General features: G+C 34.5%; 1 protein-coding gene across 1 annotated transcript; it reads left to right on the forward strand.

The window, feature by feature from the left end:
* The first annotated feature begins 413 nt into the window (after positions 1-413).
* LOC138696971 (uncharacterized) lies at positions 414-22,393 on the forward strand. The gene is made up of 9 exons (XM_069822513.1): positions 414-561; positions 5,253-5,392; positions 8,776-8,857; positions 10,751-10,800; positions 13,761-13,796; positions 13,890-14,025; positions 15,284-15,369; positions 18,782-18,809; positions 21,599-22,393. The coding sequence occupies exons 1-9, from the start codon at positions 486-488 to the stop codon at positions 21,658-21,660; spliced, it is 696 nt and encodes a 231-aa protein (XP_069678614.1). The 5' UTR covers positions 414-485; the 3' UTR covers positions 21,661-22,393.
* Positions 22,394-23,631: the final 1,238 nt, after the last annotated feature.

Below are 23,631 nucleotides of genomic sequence, written 5' to 3' on the forward strand. Positions count from 1 at the left end.
CATTTCATATTAGGCTAAATGTACGATTTCAAACTCTCTTCGATTTTGGAACACAAAATTGTGAACACACACAATATTTTATCACGAGCCGCCACTGCAAATGAGTCACCGAGCCCAACTGAAAAAGATAATAGCGTCTCTTTCAACATAAAATCTGTTATCCCATCGTTCCATTCACCATGGTCGGCATCGTCCTAACCCACGTATCTTAAATGTAACATTAAAAAGGGGATTCACATCGCGAAGCTAGCTGTAGACCTTTATGGTCAGCATTACAACACCCGGAAGACACACTGTATTGTTCTGTGTTGAATTGTATGCCACACTATTGTTATGAAGCCTGAAAAATGTTTTATTTTAAACTATGAAGACTATCAGTACAGATAATCGAAGCAGAATGATGGATGTCTAAACTCATTGAGTGAATGCTGAGCTACATGATATAGCTGGCGACTCACTCAGTAGCTGGCAGTGCATCTCAGAAAATGGTGATCATTCTGCTATGTTTGTGGCTGCTTGCTGCACTAGATTCAGCTTCTGCTGTAACTAGTAGTCAACTGGGTAAGTAAAATACTATTATTTTTAGTTATAATGTGTTTTAAATACATTAATTTCTAAGTGAAATTAATAATTCTGGAAATATAAGGAACCATCATACCAATATCATGCCCGCAAAAATAATTGTCAGTTTCAAATTGTCCTATATTTATTATGCCTCATTTCGATTATTGTGACGCTTTATTCAGTGATCTCGGGGTGGATTTATCCCAGAAACTGCAACGTGTTCATAACGCGTGTGTTCCTTTCATTTGTAATGTCCGCTACTACGACCACATTTCGCCTTCTTTCGATAAATTATTGTGGCTCAGGTTAAATGAGAGGAGAAAGTTACATTCCCTTTCTCTCTTATACCGAATTTTGCACACCTCTACTCCCTCTTATTTATCTGTCCGATTTCACAGTCTTTCTCGGTATCATAACTTAAATACTCGGCCACAATATGATAACACGCTAGAAATACCACTGCACACATCATCTCTTTATTCTTCATCTTTCACTGTTGCTACTTCTCGTCACTGGAATTCTCTGCCGCCTGAAGTCAAGGGCTGCCGAACTTTAATTTCCTTTAAATGTAAATTAGAAAAGTATCTTGTGATGAGTTGCCAGACCTAACGTGTTGCAAATGTGTTCCACTGTATTTATTTTTATTTATTTATTTATTTTTTGTTATCTTAAATCGTGTTTATTTATCACTTAACGCCAATAGTATCCCACTGTGTTGTTTTTTTATTATTAATCCATTTTTGTGTACATTTTATTCAATTGTCGGTTTCCGGTTTAATTATGTAAATCGTACTTAATTGTAATCTAATACTAATATGTATACTAATGTGTTTATTTTTATTTTTACTGTGTACATTTTTCTCTTTTTTTTTATTGAATTATCGGTTTCTGTTTTTATGTGATTCGCATTTGATTCTAACAAATTAATATGTATTTCATTATGTTTATTTTTATTTTATGAGGTAAATTTTATGTAACTACCTCTTTCGATCTCATTATGTAATCAGTATGTAATTACTTAATTCTGATCAAGTTTTATGATCAACTGTGTAAGCAAGTTTTAATCCTGGTTGAGTGTAAGAGAAGGCCTTAAGGCCTTAACTCTGCCAGGTTAAATAAAGCCATTATTATTATTATTATTATTATTATTATTATTATTATTATTATTATTATTATTATTATTATTATTATTATTATTATTATAGGCTAGTTTATATTCACTGCATTTGAAGAGTCCACTGCAAGAATGATGGATGTCACTTTCTTGTCGAAAATGAACCAAGACTGTCGTCAATGCATAGCTTAAGACATATAGAATGTACATAGAGAGTTATATGGCATTAACACTTATAGTCATTGTCCAGTAATGATCGGAAAATCTCAGTTAAGCTTTGAGCGCTAAGCATTTCAAACTTTCAATTGCTTCTCCTGCAAAATGTATTCCAAATGACATCCATCATTCTTGTAGTGGACTCTTCATTTGATACTAAGGCCGTGTCTCAAAGCTCAAGTCCGTACTACACACTAGTGACTAGCAACTAGGTGACTTGTAAACTACACACTAGGGAGCTTTGGACATGTTTGCTTGAAACACGGCCTTCTTCACAGACTATTTTTTTCTAAAAACCATGACATCACGGTGCAGCACTGAATTAAGAAGGCAGTGTCCTAATGCAGTTTCATTACGAATTATGTGGAAAGATAAGGACTTAATATATTTACAATAATGTTTAAAACATTGTACAGAAGGCACTAACAATGTTATGTGAAAAGATAAGGACTTAATATATTACAATAATGTTTAAAACATTGTACAGAAGGTACTAACAATGTTATGTGAAAAGATAAGGACTCAATATATTACAATAATGTTTAAAACATTGTACAGAAGGTACTAACAATGTCGGTGTTCAAAGTTAACGTGTTATTCTACATTATATTTATATTATTTCACTTCCAAAGCATTTTCAGATTTCATAACCCCAATTCCTGATGAGGTATCCATGTTTGTTTAGTCAACAAGTCGTCAATCAAGCAAGCATTTTCGTTGACTAGCTACTACGGACTTGATTGCTATTAACTATGTAGCTTTGGATCATAACTTCTGACGCCACATCCGGCTATTTAGTCAACAAGCTAGTTCACTTCAGCTGTAAATGTAGCTTTGAGACACGGCCTAAGTGTTCCTCCTGGTAACATATTTTCATAAACAATATCACAAGAGTTGGCATCTTGTCGATAAATTAACGAGCGCGAATAATAATAATAATAATAATAATAATAATAATAATAATGATAAAACAAAATCATATCACGATTGAACAACGTATTTAAGTTGCTGACTTATATTTCACTGACCGGCATGGCCTTGGCCTCCTGCAGTATCATATTCCAGGAGGCCAAGGCCTGAAATTCACGAGTAAACATTTGACAATGGCTGTAGAAATTACTGTTAGTGAAACAGCAAAATGAAACAAATATTTGAGGTTATAACATTTTATTTTGAACTGGGTACTTTCATCCAGTGAATTATCGACAAGATGAGAACTCTTGTGATATTATAAAAAATCTATTTCGGGAATAGCTTATACTAATATAGTACATTATGCAACGAGCCTATAATGATAGTAATTAAGACGCGAGTATGTTTGTTTATGAAAAGAGCGTCTTAATTACCATTATAGGCACGTTTCATACGACTTTTTATGCTTGACCATATTTCTAACTTGAAATTATTCAGAAGTATTCATTTTATTCGTATCTGACTGAAGATCGGAAGTGACCTTGTGCATAGCTCGTAAATTGTGAGATGTGCGCAGACGCGAAAGCATTGATTTTTTCCGAGGAACAATAATGTCATTGACCTTGATGTAATGTAGAGAATAACATGAACTAATTTTGATATAACCTGGAAATTGATTTAGAATTGAAAACCGAATGACAAATTGAATTTATTTGAATATTATTTACAATTAACGCTAATTATTATAGTAACAGAACATAACCTTCTGCGACAGTATTGGATTTCCAGCCTCCGTGACGTTTCCCTCCCTGCCTTTCGATTGCATATCCGAGAATAATAATCGAAAACCTGAACTTTAATGAATAGGTGCACTTTAATGATATGCATTAAAGGACAGCTACCAGGTGTATAATTACTACATTTCGGCATGGTCGAGCATAAAATAATTTATAACACACAGAAAAATATGATATAATAAATTAAGATATTTAACACACATTACCTATCACGGCCTTCACAAAATATCACGGTCCACTATATTAAGGTAACTCTGAAAATCTTTAACATCTCAACGTAAGCTGCAACAAGATCGTTTCTACAAGATTGCAGTTCGTAATTATCTTTGGTTAAAACTCAATAGATTCTTAGGCGTGTCTCAAAGCTAAAGCCCTTACTACACACTGCAAGTCGCCTAGTTTCTAGTTACTAAACTACACACTAGGGTGCTTTGGACATGTATACTTTAAACATGGCCTTCTTCATAGACTACTTTTCTAAAAACTATGACATCACGGTGCAGCACTGAATTAAGAAGGCAGTGTCCTAATGCAGTTTCATTACGAGTTATGTGGAAAAGATAAGGACATAAAATATTATATTACTGGTATTTAAAAGAATGTCAATGTTCAAAGTTAACGTGTTAATTCTACATTATATTTACATTATTTCACTTTCAAAGTATCTCCAGATTTCATAACCTCAATTCCTGATGAGGTATCCATGTTTGTTTACTGTACAAGTAATCAATCAAGCAAGCATTTTCGTTTACTAGCTACTACGGACTTGATTGCTATGCATTATGTAGATCTGGAGCATGATTTCTGACGTCATATCCGTCCATTTAGTAAACTATCTAATTCACTTCAGCTGTAAATGTAGCTTTGGGACACGGCCACAGTTCATTGGTACATGAGCGAAATAGTGAAAATTAGTTTTTTGAAACAATGCGTAAATCGTACAGTAGTGGCAAAAAAAAAAACCGGACCGACACTTGTAGCTGATTTCAGAGCCTTGTTCACTCCAGAGCACGATAGACTGGTAACTAAGACTTTCGTGGTTCGAATCCTGCCTGGAAAGGAAACTTTTTGTGTTACTTATTCAAATTTATTCCCAAGACTTTTCGATTGCAGCGATATTTTACTACTTAATTAACTTATTATTCCCAGAACATGAATTTTACCAGCAATCGAAAAGTATTGGGAATAAATTTGAACAAGGAACAAAAAAAGTTTCCTTCCCAGGCAGGATTCGAACCACGAAAGTCTTACTGTAGTTACAAGTCTATCGTGCTCTGGGGTGAACAAGGCTCTGAAATCAGCTACAAGGGTCGGTCCGGTTTTTTTGCCACTACTGTACAAAAATATGTTTCACTACCAAAGAAAATACTGAAATATTTCGTGTCTTCATTTCAATGCAAGAAGTAACAAACGTGGGGCCAGTGGTAACATTGCTTGGAGTGTTAGTTGTCCCTTGGATACCACGCAGTTGCCTGGAAAACATCGATGCACATAAAACAGAGAATAAGGACGGACCGCATAGAAAACTCTTGTTTCCATGGTACCACGAGTAATTTCACCGTATTACAAGAAAACCAGACAATTTTATCCGAGTAACAGCTTAAACGTTTCATTTTAAAATTGTAAAATTATATTTAACGGTCTTGTAGATTTACTCAAGTATGTCAATTCTGAAAAAGCTGGGGCTGCAGTACACTCCAATATAAACGCGGTCCTGCAGCAGATCTATGTTCCTGGACTGAATCGACTGTCCCGGGTGAAGAGAGAAGTTGAACTCCAAGAAAACCAAGTAAGTGTGTGTTCATTTAATTGCTGAGAACATGATTGGAAAATGTGATATGAGCTCACTGAACAGTCTGCTTGTATTTGTAATAATTTATCTACAGTGATCTCATTAGAGGTTTTGATTTATCTCTAGAAAATAAAAATTCGAGTTGAATTTATTTGACTATTACACGATTAGAAGAAAGTATATAAAGATTAGAAGAAATAAAGTACTCTAATACAATAAAATATTAAAACAATAAACTGTCTTGAAAATGTTTTATTGTACCATCTCATCACTACAAATATTCCGCTAGATGGCAGTAGTGTATTATGATGAGCTGTTTTCTTGTACCAGTTGTGCCAACTATACAATCTTCATTGAACTCTATGGTTGATTACTAGTCAAGAAGGCTTTGTTGATTCAGTTTCATTTTTATTAAAACAGTTGCATTCCACTTCAATTATATTAAACGTGACTATCCATAATCTCATACAACAGAAGCTATAACATAACCTAAATAATATAAACAAGATAAATGATATGAAAGTTTTAAGTAAGGATAATGAAATAAACATTAATCATTTTAAAAGACACAATTATTGGAAGTACAATGTTGGAAAACGAAGAAACAAATGCTAGGGAGGTGGTAAAAACAAGCAAATGCTAGAGAGGTCATAAAACACAATTACTATGGAGGTGACCAAAGTTGTAGGGGTAAGCAATCATGATTGGTTGAAACACGTTGTTCTGTTGTTGGTCAAAAGTAGTATTCTTTCAATAATTTAATTTTGTGCTTTATGAACAAATAATTATAACTTTTCGTTCTGAAAGGGTATTTTAAAATGTTACATTTTTTCGGATCAAATTTCTGCATATTTAAAGAACAAAACTGAAATTATTTCAATCATTTATTATCATAATACACTGCTGCCCTAAATTGACTGAGCATTTTGGAAATTAAATCAATGGCTTTCCTAAAACACGCTCTCATATGTTTCATATAAACTAATTTTTTTCTCGAAAGGGAGGCATAATGAGCAAAATGTTATTAAACTTCTTTGTTTCAAATGTCTCAAAGAATAACCGACTGAAATTAATGACATTACTTACGGTTCATTCTGTATGTACTCGTAGGTATGACTACCTTGTGAAATGTCGATAGCGTCCAAGTGGCCCGAGGTTCGATTCACTGAGTGGGCAATGGAAGAAATTTATCTTCCGTCCAAGGGACTGGCTTTTTCTTCGTTCTCTTGTGATTGCCCTGTGATATCTTAGAGGTGAACCTCTGCTATGCTAATCACATGACCAGGGTGGTCCAAAGTTGTCAGATTTATAGTGTATGATTCAGTGATTCTCTCTCCTCCACTCGCAATGGGTAAGTGGGATAAAAAGGGAAGGTTAGGCGGACTAAGAAAGAAAGAAAGAAAAAAGAAAGATTACATAAGTGTAATATACCATTAGCAAACGTTTTACAAATTCTGTAATAATACTTCCTTGGTTTTAAAGCTTATAAATATACCTAAATGGTTATGATTCAAACTTTCACGGTATTCAGCGTCTTTTTTTTTTTTTTTTCCACTGTCTTAAGAGAAAGAAACATTGTTCGGAGTTTTATGTTGCCTCTTTCATCAGGGAAAGAGAGGACCTGTGTGTCAGATCTATTACAAACAAATAGCTTTTCCATTTTCCTGTTTTCCTTGATTCTGAAGCCGATAAAATTTCCGAATCATTGGACTTTCCTACATCCTTAACATAGTGCAAATTAAAAATAAAACAGAAAAACAAACAAATTTGACACGAAATATGAAAGTTTGTAAAGTTTTTGTGGTATTCAAAATTCTTCTAAGTTCAGTGGCGTAACTCTGTGTCGTGCAGGTACTTTTCAAGAAGATTTCACAATCCGATCTACAAGCGGTGTGCCTCTTTCATGTTGTACTTAGACACAGGTACACGGAGTTGTGGCACAGCCTTCTATCAGTTGCCTTCTCAACTGTAGGGGAGAAGTGGGTACAGTGAGACAGGGAGAACAGCGAGACATTTTTTATTAGATGGTAAATTTTGATGTTGAAATGTTTGTAACAGTGGAGTTGTATGTTGCATGATTAAACTAACAGTATTTTCATACTCGATTTGATTCTAGTTATAAAGGTGAGTGATAAAAAATAATTCGTAATTTTTCACTCTAGAAGTAAAATTTTGGCGTGTGTTTAATGAAGGTTATATTGGATATACAAATGAGATATAAATATGAATGTTTTGTTACCTAATACTATGGTATTTGACGTTATGTTTGGCAAAGTTTCGTCTTTCTTGCTTTGATTTTGAAGTGAGGGTGCCATTTTTAAACGAACTATGCGTAAAGGGAACAGTGAGACATGCCATTGAAGGGTACACTGAGACGTCTCACTGTTCCCATGTACCAATGATTTGCAAAAACAAACTGTAATTATATTACATTTACCGGTAACTAACATTAAAAATGAACATACTAGTAACCAATTTAGGAACTATAGCTTAAAATAATGGATACATTACATTTTAATGGTTTCTTAAATAAAAAAATTATTCACAAAATTAAAAAACATATATTTAAAAATAATAAAGAATTAAATTAAATTCTTATAATTATAAGCTTTGTTGTCACCAAAACTTCATTTTATTTTTTAGCAAAAATTTGAAAAGTCATGGAAAATTCCAAATGTTCCAGATGTTTCAATGGTTTCTAAGTCAGACATCAAAATGATTCTAAATAAGTCTACAGAACATGTCAAGATAAAGAGACAGCAAGCTTTCTTTTCTTTTGAAATAAATGTAAATCATTTCAATGTCCGTTAATAGATTTATTTATTTTATTGGGTTATTTTATGACGCTGTATCAACATCTAGGTTATTTAGCGTCTGAATGATATGAAGGTGATAATGCCGGTGAAATACGTCCGGGGTCCAGCACCGAAAGTTACCCAGCATTTGCTCGTATTGGGTTGAGGGAAAACCCCGGAAAAAACCTCAACCAGGTAACTTGCCCCGACCGGGATTCGAACCCGGGCCACCTGGTTTCGCAGCCAGACGCGCTGACCGTTACTCCACAGGTGTGGACCCGTTAATAGACACTGTGGTGTCTCACTGTACCCTCCTGAAAGGGAACAGTGAGACATTTGCATGTTTTGACAAACACGTATTGTATATTATGTCCTTTATCTATTAACATTTCTGTTTATATATTATTGTACTCCATGTTTTAATGTATATTTCTGTTGCACTTTATTTTAAAAATACTTGAAATTTCACTTGCATACATATGTCTTAATATTTTGTGTCTCACTGTACCCACTACTCTCCTACGGTTCATGTTTCATGTGTATTTTGTTCAATTCTAATACATCTCTCTGTGTTTTTGCGGGCAGTGCTGTGAAAAGGCTGAAAGGAAACCCGAAGGAAAAGCTGCAGCTGTGTTGCTTCATTGTCTCGAAGAAACGAAGCCTAAAGGTGTGTACTGCAAGAGCTGTATTGGTATTGTTAATGTTTCTCTATATTATCAGAGACTACAAGTTATTGATCGATTATTTGCAGCATTCAGCAATTCACCAATAAATAGATTAAAATAAGGTGTGACTGAGATACAAAACATAATACTTGTGATATTGTAGGATGGTCACTTCTGGTTTGAAACCTATTATATACATACATACATACATACATACATACATACATACATACATACATACATACATACATACATATATACATACATACATAGGGTTAGTTAAAAGTCCCGCACCACCAAAATAACTTTTGAAGCATATGGTTCAGTGACATGAAACTTGGTATGTGAGGATAACCATATACTAAGAACTCAATAATGATATTACCGAATTTTTCTACTTCCAGTTCAACCGGAAGTAACTCCAACTCTCTTATTTTAAATGGAACACCCAATTTATTTTTATTTTTTTTAATAAAACTCATTAAGAGCTTTTCAACAATTACCTACACTTCATACTTCTGTACAAATTTAGTGTTGCTAAGTCAAAAAAACTGGGCTAAGAGGAATGAAGTTACAGGAGAATGGAGAAAGTTACACAACGCAGAACTGCACGCATTGTATTCTTCACCTGACATAATTAGGGACATTAAATCCAGACGTTTGAGATGGGCAGGGCATGTAGCACGTATGGGCGAATCCAGAAATGCATATACAGTGTTAGTTGGGAGGCCAGAGGGGTAAAGACTTTTGGGAAGGCCGAGACGTAGATGGGAAGATAATATTAAAATGGATTTGAGGGAGGTGGGATATGATGATAGAGACTGGATTAATCTTGCTCAGGATAGGGACCAATGGCGGGCTTATGTGAGGGCGGTAATGAACCTCCGGGTTCCTTAAAAGCCAGTAAGTAAGTAAGTAAGCAAAAAAAAAAGCAGAAAAGTGTATCGAATATTAAAATAATAAACGCACCACCTAAATAACTTTTGAAGCCTACGGTTCAGTGATATGAAACTTGGTATGTGAGGATAACCATATACTAAGAACTCGATAATGGTATTACCGAGTTCTTTCTTCTTCCGGTTTAACCGGAAGTAACTCCAACTCTCTTATTTTAAATGGAACATCCAATATATTTTTTTATTTCTTAATAAAGCTCTTTAAGAGCTTTTCAAAAAGTACCCAAACTTGATACTTCTGTACAAATTCAGTGTTGCTAAATAAAAATGGAAGTGGTGCAAGATATTCCTAAATGCTGGTTAAATCATTCCTTAAATTGTTTCTATGATCGAGTGACACATTGTAAAGCAGCTGAGGGCTACCAATTTGAACACATAATGTAGAAGGTGAGCTAGCTTCGTTTTGTTTTTGTTAAGGAGGGAGTATTTTATTATTTTAATATCCGATACACTTTTCTGTTTTCTTGACTTAGCAACATTGAATTTGTAAAGAAGTAACAAGTGTGGGTAATTTTTGAAAAGCTCTTAATGAGCACTATTCAAAAATAAAATAATATATTGGGTGTTCCATTTAAAATAAGAGAGTTGGAGTTACTTCCAGTTAAACCGGAAGTAGAAAAAACTCGGTAATACCATTATCGAGTTCTTAGCATATGGTTATCCTCACATACCAAGTTTCATGTCACTGAACTGTACGCTTCAAAAGTTATTTAGGTGGTGCGGAACTTTTAACTAACTCTGTATAATTATCATGAGCAAAGAATCTTGCCATAACTTACATATTTCTGCTGCTATTAATGATTATTATATTGGATTACGTTAATTACCAAATTGCTGTGCTAATAAACCTTAGACGAGATCGAATATGATGGGCATAAATCAATGTCATGGAGCAGGATCTGGCGTAAGTGTTATATTGTTCACTTTCTCTCTTTTCAGATCAAGAGGATGCTTACAATTTCACCGGAATTAGTTCGAAGCGAGCATTTGTAAGTTTATGGGACCTGTGCTGTTGAGAATTGCATGATTTATATGACACACTACGAGCCACTTCCCCTACAACCAGCTGTAAACTTTCAGACAATACCGTCCATTTATAAAGTTCGAATTATACTGTAATCAGAAAGACAACAACGAGGCCGTGAATACGTCATTGGTTCCCATTACTGTTACAACACAGAAAAAATCAGTAGACTTCCACATGCGGTCATTTAGTGCCGATTGCACTACACGATGGATTTATTTCGTATGTATTTATTCACACTGCAAATGGGTCAATACCGGATGGTACTTGTAATTAATTACACTCATAATATAATTGCAAATAATAATAATAATAATAATAATAATAATAATAATAATAATAATAATAATAACAACAACAATAATACGATATGAAACTCTAAATTAAAAGAAGCACGCTAAATTAAAGGCAGCATAATTATTATTTTAAAATAAACTTCATTAATTGAAGTAAACCTGATTTGTACCTTAACCTTGAGCGTATTCCGAATCTCAGCGCTGAGCAATCCGATGGCATCACGGTGTTCCGAATTTCACCGATGGCTTCACTGATGCTCCACCGGTGTCGCACCGGTGCCATCAGCTTGCAGAGGTGGTGGCAGTCTCCATCAGCCGCCATGAGTGAATCTGATTGGTTCTTGTATAGGGCGGGAATTAGCAGACGAATGACATCGTGCACTGTTGTGTCATGGCGGTGTGTTCTGCTGTATTGTTTGTAATGAGCACAACGTAAAAACAATATGTTAATGGCTTATGAGCGAACATGTCAACGGACCAGATATTACTACCGGTTCAAGAAATGAATTGTTTATGCTCTCTTTTCTTTGAACGAGATGGCAGTAAGGAAATTTCGCAAAATTTGCTAGCGTAGCACAGACAACTTATACAGTCGCCATGACAGCAATCGATCCTTCTAGCAGTTTTGTTCCTATTTCGCTGCACCGGTCCGGTGAAATTCGAAATACGCTGTTAGTTATTACAATCTAAGAAACAGTTCTGAGTTAAAACCCATAGGAGTGCGGTTTATCACTTGTCAACTTACGTTAAACAATTAATTCCTTCTCAACTAATTTAGGACAAGTCAACATTTTACATATGAAACATAATCATTATATATTAACCTAATTACTCATTAGATTAATTAGTCAAACTTAATCATATATTATTAACTCAGTTAATTGCACATTAACTTAATTACACATCAGCTTAATTAATTACACATCAACTTAATTAATTACACATCAACTTAATTAATAACACATCAACTTAATTACACGTCAACTTAATTAATTACACATAAACTTAATTACACCTAAACTTAATTTATACATCAAGGTATTCTGATCCAATGCTATCACACTCGATAGATCTAAATTAACACGTATTTATAGACATAAATTAATCATATTTACAACATTAGCCCATGCACACGTATATTTTAGCATAGAGTATCATTCGCCACACTCATTTTACTCTCACCTCACTCACTACATTGCCAGTATGACGAATTTGACTGTCACAATAACGAATTTCGCTGTTAACCTACTTCAAGAACTTTACACTGCCTCCATTATAACTTCACAGACATAACACACTTCACTGTCACTATAACTCAAATAAATAAATAATTACGCCCTTTTTATCCCGTAGATCTTACATTAATATAAATTTCCTAGCCTAAGAGACCTTTGAAAGTTATTTTAAAACTAATTAACATTTCAAACGTAAGTGATTACTCAGCAATCAGCTAATAAAATATAATAATTTTATTACGCACAATATATCTAACTTTATTTTAATCTGTAATTATGTATGCAATTATAGGATGGGGTAGCTCATTTAAATCCAGTTTTAATCCACTTTATTTATTACAGAAGAAAATAATTAAAATATGTCTTCATAAACCTATTGATTTTCCATCTCAGAATTTGTTTCTAGACTTTACTGTACTTAACGTAAGAAAAATTTATTATATTGTAGTAATAAAATTGATACATAAAAATCGAAATAATTTTGAATTGTATCCTCATAGTTATGAAACAATAGGTATGAATTCTTTAAGATTGTTTGAACCAAAATGCAACACTGTTACGGTATTTAATCATAGTAGTAATTTAGGCCCAAGAATATATAACAAATTTATATTTAAATATCCTAATCTTATCAATTCTAATAGTTCTAGTATTAAATTTAAAAAGTTATTTTGACTATAATTATATGTGTACAAAACCGCCTTTACTTATCATAAAATAAATACATTTTCATTAACGTTTTCGATACTTGTGTATCATCTTCAGATGTGAAATGTTAGATTAATGTGATGAAAACCTTGCCTATTAGATGGAACTTAATGTGGTAATTTTCGGGTCATATTAGTGTGATTGCTTGGACTTAACTTAGGTTCATCTATGATATACATGCTATGTTAGGTTTCATATAATTATAGTCAAACATTAATAGCTTATCGGCAAACTTCAACATGAAATTTATTTAAAAAGTTAGGTATGGATTTTATAAAAATTGAAAAATTGTAAATTTAAATTTATATACTATAATTGCACAGTAGACATAAGACAAATTGTATTGTATAATTATTAATTTCAATTGAGGAATCCGCCCCTGAGCACGAGTTCTACTCCTTCAGGGGCGAGCTAAAGTTTTTCTGTATATATTATATTTTATGTTACAATTATTAGCAAAATAATAAATAAATAAATAAATAAAATAAACGCATTGTATTATCTTCGAATTTGCTATGGAAGTTTCATAATCTTATATATTGAACCAAAATGAAATCATCTTAATAAATGTCATGGAATCTATCTTCTGTAACAAATTAATCATATACACAGAACTTTTTTAAATCTCCTTAAGGAAGGACAGTCCTCATACTAATAAACTAACTAGCTCTCTGCTTTTATTTCAGTGCATTTTTGGATGCGCGGCGAAGAAATACGAACTGGTGAGTTCAGATCAATAAAACTACAATTTGCTATCTGTACGAAGGAAGTAATGCTGTAAACGTAAAGGTATTTATCTACTTACTTTATTTCAGGCTGATGAAAGTGGATTTTTAATTCAAGATAAGTCGATTGACTACGTCAAAACTTCTCAAGATTGGGGACCAATTCTATCTGACAAGGAAGACGCTATAAAAAGATGCATTACTTTTGCAAATAGCTTTTCAAAAGGTCAGTATATATACGAGCATAATTCCATTTTAATGTGGTCATAATCATTTTATGTTAAAAATTAGCTTCATACATTCATGCAATCATATTTCACAGTTAATTAAAATTCATGTGTTACTATGTCGGTACAAATGCAGAGAACCCAGATTCCGTTCTTTACAGGTAACAATATTTCATTCATCACATTACCACTGAAAATGGAAAGAATCCTAAAGATAAATCCGTGAATGAAAGTTAGACAATGTTAAAGTATATATGTGGCAAGAACGAGGGCGGTCTATTGAGAGTGAATATCATTATTACTTACTTACTGGCTTTTAAGCAACCCGGAGGTTCATTGCCGCCCTCAAATAATCCCGCCATAGGTCCCTACCCTGAGTAAGATGAAACCAGTCTCTACCATCATATCCCACCTCCCTTAAATCCATTTTAATATTATCTTCCCATCTACGTCTAGGCCACCCCAAAGGTCTTTCCCCCTCTGGCCTCCCAACTAACACTCTATATGCATTTCGGGATTCGCCCATACGTGCTACATGCCCTGCCCAACACAAACGTCTGGATTTAATGTTCCTGATTATGTCAGGTGAAGGATACAATGCGTGCAGCTCTGCGTTGTGTAACTTTCTCCATTCTCCTGTAACTTCATCCCTCTTAGCCCCAAATATTTTCCTAAGAACCTTATTCTCAAAAACCCTCAATCTCTATTACTCTCTGAAATTCAGAGTCCAAGTTTCATAGCCATACAGAACAACCGGTAATATAACTGTTTTATAAATTCTAACTTTCAGATTTTTTGACAGCAGACTAGATGACAAAAGCTTCTCAACCGAATAATAACAGGCATTTCCCATATTTATTCCGTGTTTAATTTCCTCCCGAGTGTAATTTCTATTTGTTACTGTTGCTCCAAGATACTTGAATTTTTCCACCTCTTCGAAGGATAAATCTCCAATTTTTATATTTCTATTTCGTACAATATTCTGGTCACGAGACATAATCATATACTTAGTCTTTTCGGGATTTACTTCCAACCCTATCTCTTTACTTGCTTCAAGTAGAATTTCTGCGTTTTCCCTAATCATTTGTGGATTTTCTCCTAAAATATTCACGTCATCCGCATAGACAAGAAGCTGATGTAACCCGTTCAATTCCAAACACTCTGTGTTATCCTTAACTTTCCTAATGGCATATTCTAGAGCGAAGTTAAAAAGTAAAGGTGATAGTGCATCTCACACATATATATTTTTTTTTTCAGAACGAGGATTTGTTGACTTCGAAGGCAAGAAATGCAACATGGCTCCTACAATTTGTATGCAATGCTTGAAAATAATGACGGATATTGTGAGTGTTAACTTAAGCTAAATCTTTGTGCAACGAGTATAGCAACCCAGATAATATTTCTGCAAGTCCTCAAACGATATATTTTGAAATGATGAGAGGACAGAGAGTGTTAGGAGGGTAGAGGTTACAGAGTTAGCACACAAAGCAGAAATGAATATCTACTGGCATTTAGGGAATAATGTTTATGAATCTAATAGTGTATACAGTCCGGATCAGCTTACTTAATACCTTAAGGGTGAAACCTAACCATTTTCCCCTATTACTACATGTAGTGGATGTGAGATTGAATTTTCTTTTACCAACTCCGTTTCCAACTTCGAGTGCTAACAAATACTACAACTGGCAGTTATTTTCTACCTGTTATGTTGGCAGAAATAATTTTGGTTTGCAGTAGAAGGAATCTGATGATATATAAGTACCTAAGCTTGTGAAATTTGAAGATAATTAATGATTAATTTTTAGTACAGGTATTAATAATATCAAAACATAATTCAGATGTTGCGTTATTATTCCAATTCAACTCTATATTCAGATAAGTGTGATTAAATACAGACCTAGCCTACTTAGAATGAAATATGCTGGTGACTAATGGACAGAAAATTATATTTTTATATTTTTTAGTGTTCAGATTTTTATTAAAATGTCCAACAGAGAAAATAGCATTGTAGCGACTTAGGAGTATGTACCGGTATTTTAAGTAGAGTAGGCCTATACATTTCAAAGTAGTATTTTATTTTGGAATTCGTACTAATTATTTCACATGATCAAACAAAATATATTTTTAGATTAGGTCTCGTAAATCGTAAACAGTCTAGTCAAAGCAATGAATGTCATGTTGTCAGACAAAATACATTTTAATATAAGTCATACTAATCGACTAATTGCCAAGATAATGTGCGAGAGGTACAGGAGGAAAATATAGGCCTTTTCTTTCAGAAATTATTAAACCATTTACAAACCACTCCCAACATAAAGATGACATGTGGTTAAAAAAGTAAATAATTAAGACATTATTATTGCTAATACTACTATTATTATTATTATTATTATTATTACCATAGTATTTCAGTACACGATATTGTGATATTATCCTCTATGGTAATATCTGGTATTAGTTGGCAACACTGAAGAGACAGCCAAATTAGCATTCTAGGAACTACTCTTACGTGATTCTCACTATGTTATTTATCTATATTCCTTTTCACAAATTTAGTTAATCAACGTACAAAATAATGTAAATTCTTTACTATATTAATATTATATTATTTGTGACATTTGATTGTAACTCTTAATTAATTTTAGTTTGTAGTTTATTCCTCAATTCTTCTTACAATTAATAATAATAATAATAATAATAATAATAATAATAATAATAATAATATGTAGTTTCTCAACTGCGATGAAACACTGCTCTGCTGATTCTGGCTCCAAATTTATTAAAAATTATTACATCTATGGCTTTTGTGTCTATTATCATATTATTCTACCGTAGGTACTTGTATTTTATGTCACCTTGAATTTATTTTATATTTCTCGTAAACTATCGTCTGCTACCGATAAATTGGCAAAATCGTCTGAAAGACAGAGTAGAGAAACTTGCATTATCTAAGGAAGTGATGTACAAGTATATCTATACTAGTAATAAATCTGTAGCCGAAATTTTTCTGGTAATTTTCGATTTTCCAAAAATAATTGGTCCTAACATATATAATTAACCACCCTGAAACCGAAAATAGCTTTTTTGAAATTTTTGTTTGTATCTCTGTCTGTGTGTCTGTTTGTTACCTTTTCACGCGATAAAGGATGAACGGATTTCGATGAAAATTGGAATATAAATTATGTTCGTTGTAACTTAGATTTTAGGCTATATGGCATTCAAAATACATTATTTAAAAGGGGGGTTATAAGGAGGCCTGAATTAAATAAATCGAAATATCTAGCTTATTATTGATTTTTGTGAAAAATGTTACATAACAAAAGTTTCTTTAAAAATAATTTGCGATAAGTTTTATTCCTTGAACAATTTTGACAGGACTGATATTTAATGAGATAAATGAGTTTTAAAATTAAAATAACTGCCATATAAGACCGTATAATGAAATAGAAAACAAATGACTTCGTCTATAAGGGGCCTTGGACAGCAACAATCGAAAGCTATGAAAGATAGCCTACAGAGAATGTTTCTATGTTTGTATGAAGTAATATCGGAAGCTAAATTAACCGATTTGTATAATTAATTATTATTTCACCATTGGAAAGTGTAGTTTCTCTAGATGGACATAATGCTATAATGTTATTACAGTAACTTATGATATAATATAATATAATATAATATAATATAATATAATATAATATAATATAATATAATATAATATAATATAATATAATATAATATAATATAATATAATATAATATAATATATGTAATATAATATTATATAATATAATTTAAGTTATTTGAAGGGTTCAGAACCACAGTGGGCCAAACGCCATTTACTGAATACGTAGAAAACAAGGGTTAAAATTAAGTTATTACCATAATTCAATGGAAACCTATAACAAGTAAAATAAAGTATACACATTAAATCTAAATAATGTCAATGTTCATTAAACTATGGTTGCATGTAATAACAATTAGAAACATGTTAAAGGAATTGTCATTGCACCAATAAGTGGTCTCTGGACCAAAATGATCGCATTTTAATTATTTGGATGCAATTTAAATTAAGTAATATATTAAACGATTTATCCTTCTATCAAACACGAATGTTCCCTGGATCAAATGTCCTATTTTAATTATGTAATTACTTTATATTTATTTCTAACGGGTGCAGCGGAGCGCACGGGTACAGCTAGTTTCAAATATGACGGTGTATGGATATAATGTAACAGTAATTGTTTTAAACGGACTGATCTCTGGTTCACAAGGCATATACTATCGTACATATCTTTTCCCTGTATCTCTTCAATAACTATTTCCCTTGAGGATAATTTGTGCAACCTCAAACATGAACAGATATCCACTGTGCTGTATTTCTATGAGTAAATTTCGCCAACTAACACTCTATATGGCGATTACAGTTCATAAGACTTAATTGTGGTAATAATAAATACGGAAATAATTTACTAATTAATTAATTACAATTGTCTTAAATTTGAGGAGAGACAAAAAAATCTGCTTTCAGATGTAATCAGTAGGAAAACACAAGCTGAAATATTGGAGTAACTTATTTGACTAAAAAAAAATGTATTCCTTTTTGTCCTTTCAACATGTAAAATGTAACGATTAAATAAAAGGAGTCGATAAACTATCTGCCATAGTAAAATAATGAAGTCCAGTTTAGTCACATAATACAGTAGTTTTAAGTGAATGTATTTGATTTTAAATTTACGTAGCCAATTATTTGTTTCAGAATTGCCCAGATGACAAAGTAGTTAAAAGTAAGTATAAGAAATTCTAAATGTTTGTAATATGTAAATAGAGTAAAGCGAAAGGCAAATATGTTCAGACTTGCGGGATTTTAGGCTTCGTAGTGACTGTGTCGAGAAGGAAACTTCCTCTAGAACTGAACAGCTGCAGTGCAGTAATCAAAATTCTTATTCTGAATTTTTGAGTGAGTGAGTGAGTGTGAGCGAGTGAGTGAGCGAGCGAGCGAGTGAGTGAGTGTGAGTGAGTGAGTGAGTGTGAGTGAGCGAGTGAGTGAGTGTGAGCGAGTGAGTGAGTGTGTGTGAGTGAGTGAGTGAGTGAGCGAGCGAGCGAGTGAGTGAGTGTGAGTGAGTGAGCGAGCGAGTGTGAGTGAGTGAGTGAGCGAGCGAGCGAGTGAGTGAGTGTGAGTGAGTGAGCGAGCGAGTGAGTGAGTGTGAGTGAGTGAGCGAGCGAGCGAGTGAGTGAGTGTGAGTGAGTGAGCGAGCGAGTGAGTGTGAGTGAGTGAGTGTGAGCGAGTGAGTGAGTGAGTGTGAGTGAGTGAGTGAGTGTGAGTGAGCGAGTGAGTGAGTGAGTGAGCGAGTGAGTGAGCGAGTGAGTGAGTGTGAGTGAGTGAGCGAGTGTGAGTGAGTGAGCGAGTGAGCGAGTGAGGGAGTGAGTGAGTGAGCGAGTGAGCGAGTGAGGGAGTGAGTGAGTGAGCGAGTGAGCGAGTGAGGGAGTGAGTGAGTGAGCGAGTGAGTGAGTGAGTGTGAGTGAGCGAGTGAGTGAGCGAGTGAGTGAGTGAGCGAGTGAGTGAGTGAGTGTGAGTGAGCGAGTGAGTGAGTGAGTGAGCGAGTGAGTGAGTGAGTGAGCGAGTGAGTGAGTGAGTGTGAGTGAGTGAGCGAGTGTGAGTGAGTGAGCGAGTGAGTGAGCGAGTGAGTGAGTGTGAGTGAGTGAGCGAGTGTGAGTGAGTGAGCGAGTGAGCGAGTGAGGGAGTGAGTGAGTGAGCGAGTGAGCGAGTGAGGGAGTGAGTGAGTGAGCGAGTGAGTGAGTGAGTGTGAGTGAGCGAGTGAGTGAGCGAGTGAGTGAGTGAGCGAGTGAGTGAGTGAGTGTGAGTGAGCGAGTGAGTGAGTGAGTGAGCGAGTGAGTGAGTGAGTGAGCGAGTGAGTGAGTGAGTGTGAGTGAGCGAGTGAGTGAGTGAGTGAGCGAGTGAGTGAGTGAGCGAGTGAGTGAGTGAGTGAGCGAGTGAGTGAGTGAGTGTGAGTGAGCGAGTGAGTGAGTGAGTGAGCGAGTGAGTGAGTGAGCGAGTGAGTGAGTGAGTGAGCGAGTGAGTGAGTGTGAGTGAGTGAGCGAGTGAGTGAGTGAGTGAGCGAGTGAGTGAGTGAGTGAGCGAGTGAGTGAGTGAGTGAGCGAGCGAGTGAGTGAGCGAGTGAGTGTGAGTGAGTGATTGAGTGAGCGAGCGAGCGAGTGTGAGTGAGTGAGTGAGTGTGAGCGAGTGAGTGAGTGAGTGAGTGAGTGAGTGAGTGAGTGAGTGAGTGAGTGAGTGAGCGAGTGAGTAAGTGTGTATTCTTTTCACTAAAACATATATCATACATTACCAGGAAAGAACAGAGTCTACTGTATTAAGGCAAAATCTCTAACTCTTTTCTAAGTAATCAATCAACTAAAAACATTCATTTCATTACGTTAAGTCACCGATAAATCCACGAGCTTATAAGAACCGTGATTAATGTCATCTGAACGCTAAACGGATTACAGAAGCCTGGTTCATTGACTGTGCTTTAGCAGGCAAGCGTGAAGAGTTAATAGCCTCTTTCAAACGAGACTTCACTGGTAGAATATATTCTGGTGAAGTTTTTCATTAATTGTTAATGGGAATCGAAAGCTTCTCCTGAAAGAGTAGTCAGTGTTGTTTTATTCAATTTATAAAAAGCAGAAAAGTAGTTACATATTTACTTACTTACAAATGGATTTAAGAAAGCCCAGAGGTTCATTGCCGCCTTCACATAAGCCCTTCAACGCATCAGTCCTATCCTGAGCAAGATTAATCCAGTCTATAACATCATATTCCACCTCCCTCATATCCATTTTAATATTATCGTCCTATCTACGTCTCGGCCTCCCTAAAGGTCTTTTTCCCCTCAGGTCTTCAAACTAACACTCTATATGCATTTGTGGATACACCTATCGTGCTACATGCCCTGCCCATCTCAAACGTCTGGATTTAATGTTCCTAATTATGTCAGGTGAAGAATACAATGCGTGCAGTTCTGCGTTGTGTAACTTTCTGCATTCCCCTGTAACTTCATCCCTCTTAGCCTCAAATATTTTCCTAAGCACCTTATTATCAAACACCTTAACTTCTGTTCCTTTCTCAAAGTGAGAGTCCAAGTTTGACAACCATACAGAACAACCGGTAATATAACTGTTTTATAAATAATTCTAACTTTAACTATGGACGAATCCAGAAATGCATATAGAGTGTTAGTTGCGAGGCCGGAGGGAAAAAGACCTTTGGGGAGGCCGAGACGTAGATGGGAGAATAATATTGAAATGAATTTGAGGGAGGTGGGATATGATGATAGAGACTGGATTAATCTGGCTCAGGATAGGGACCAATGGCGGGATTATGTAAGGGCGGCAATGAACCTCCGGGTTCCTTAAAAGCCATAACTAAGTTAGTTATAGAAATTATTTTGTAGGTACCGTCTGTTATGTCGGTATCTAAGTTAAGATATCACACCATTGTTAATGGACGAACAGAAAAGACAGCCGTGGTATGAGTCTGTGAAATTCATGATACAATGATCTTATTTTTATTTTCCAGGTGAACAATGCACAGAGTACCGTCGCAAGCTAGAGGACGCCGTGGACGGACTGAATATATAAGCAAAAGCACACTGTGGGAGTGAAAGATTATTAGGAGATGCATCATTGCAAATATATAATTGTAATAAAAAAAATGTATAATGTCTAAGTGACTTAGGTTGTGTGTTATATGTATGAATAGTAATAACAACACTGAACGTCTGTAAACAATGGGAAAAAAGAAGCAAACGAGAGCACAAAATTAATCATCTAGAATAAAGTAATTACATCTGTATATGGAAAATCCTTCACGCAGTGTTTATGTGTATTATATGTGCATTATTTAAGAGAAATGTTCTTTTAGATATTGAATATGAACAAAATCCAACTATATAGTTTAAGGGACAGCGTTTAATGGAAGTGTTTATATTTTACACACATGCTTATATACTATAAAATTCATTCTTGTCATTTAAGTAGTTTTTCAGGTATGCATGTCATATTTTCAAAATCAATCTTCTAACAAAAATTTTATATATACTGCATGATCCATAACTTTATGTAAGTTATAGCACCTCTGATATATTCAGAATCACGAGCATCCATATTTGAAAAAAATTGTCGTGAAAAATATGAAAATATTTACTTGCTGGACACAATGTATGTCGCTATTGTTTTGATTAAAGCTGGTTGAGTGGAAGAGAAGGCTTTATGGCCTTAACTCTGCCAGTAAAAATAAAACATTCTATTCTATTCTATTCTACAATTTCCAAAATTGTTGGGCCCATTCAATAAAAATATTATTTTTATTTCAGAGAGTTGCTAAAATACCTGTATAAAATATATATATAACAAAATAAAAAAATGTATATAAATATACTATTAATAATATTCTCAAACTCTGCCTTGTCCAAAAACACACAAGTATCAAACCCTATACACTAGCGAGACCTGTACTCATGTATGGAAGAGAAGCTTGGACCATACGTAAATGTGATGAACACTGAATCACTGCCAATGAAATAAAAAACTGCGGGTTATACTAAATTAGACAAGAAAAAAATATAGGCCTAGATATTTTGATAACATAAAAAAAAATTCCCGTTTTAGAGAAACAGTTAAAGAAATTTCATGTACTCAGAATACCACGCCAAATAACAAACCACCGTCCTTCAGGATAATGCTCTTTGGGTCGTCAGCTGAAACAATGGAATGAGATCTTTCACAGGCCACTAAGCCTAATATAGGACAGGCAGAAGAACAGAAAAAAATGTAGAAAATTCGATACTGTATTTAATTAACAATTCCTTATAAAGCATGCACAAAATAATGCAGCTTAATAGCTTTAGAATTGTACAGCCGTTTAGATTCTGAATATGTTAAAATATGCTGAAAATAAAAAGTGTCGAAAAACGACTTTCAAATTATAAAACGAAGAATTTAAACAGCGAGCCATTTAAATATGACGTCATTACCGACAGTTGCAAGTGTGTTAGTGTTCTGAAACTTATGTGACAGATTAGGGTCTATAGATTTATTTTTACAGTAAAACAAAAAAGTGATTTTTTGACCAGAAACTATATAATTTCATTCGTCTCGCTGTACTCAGAGATGCACAAAACAATATTCCAAATCACTTCATATGTTATCAATGATTTGGAAACTTGTACTTACTTACTTACTGGCTTTTAAGGAACCCGGAGGTTCATTGCCGCCCTCACATAAGCCCGACATCGGTCCCTATCCTGAGCAAGATTAATCCATTCTCTATCAATATATGCCACCTCCCTCAAATCCATTTTAATATTATCTTCCCATCTACGTCTCGACCTTCCTAAAGGTCTTTTTCTCTCCGGCCTCCCAACTAACACTCTATATACATTTCTGGATTCGCCCATACGTGCTACATGCCCTGCCCATCTCAAACGTCTGGATTTAATGTTCCTAATTATGTCAGATGAAGAATACAATGCGTGCAGCTCTGCGTTGTGTAACTTTCTCCATTCTCCTGTAACTTCATCCCTCTTAGCCCCAAATATTTTCCTAAGCACC

The sequence above is a fragment of the Periplaneta americana genome, chromosome 3 (genome assembly GCF_040183065.1).
Source record: "Periplaneta americana isolate PAMFEO1 chromosome 3, P.americana_PAMFEO1_priV1, whole genome shotgun sequence".
NCBI classification, from domain to species: domain Eukaryota; kingdom Metazoa; phylum Arthropoda; class Insecta; order Blattodea; family Blattidae; genus Periplaneta; species Periplaneta americana.

What these genes read in the sequence shown, in the direction of transcription:
- LOC138696971 (XM_069822513.1), top strand. Translation starts at nt 486, where the DNA reads ATGGTGATCATTCTGCTATGTTTGTGGCTGCTTGCTGCACTAGATTCA. An exon ending in TGAAAATAATGACGGATATT is followed by an intron (nt 15,370 to 18,781) that starts GTGAGTGTTAAC and finishes TATTTGTTTCAG; the next exon opens with AATTGCCCAGATGACAAAGT. An exon ending in AGATGACAAAGTAGTTAAAA is followed by an intron (nt 18,810 to 21,598) that starts GTAAGTATAAGA and finishes TTTATTTTCCAG; the next exon opens with GTGAACAATGCACAGAGTAC.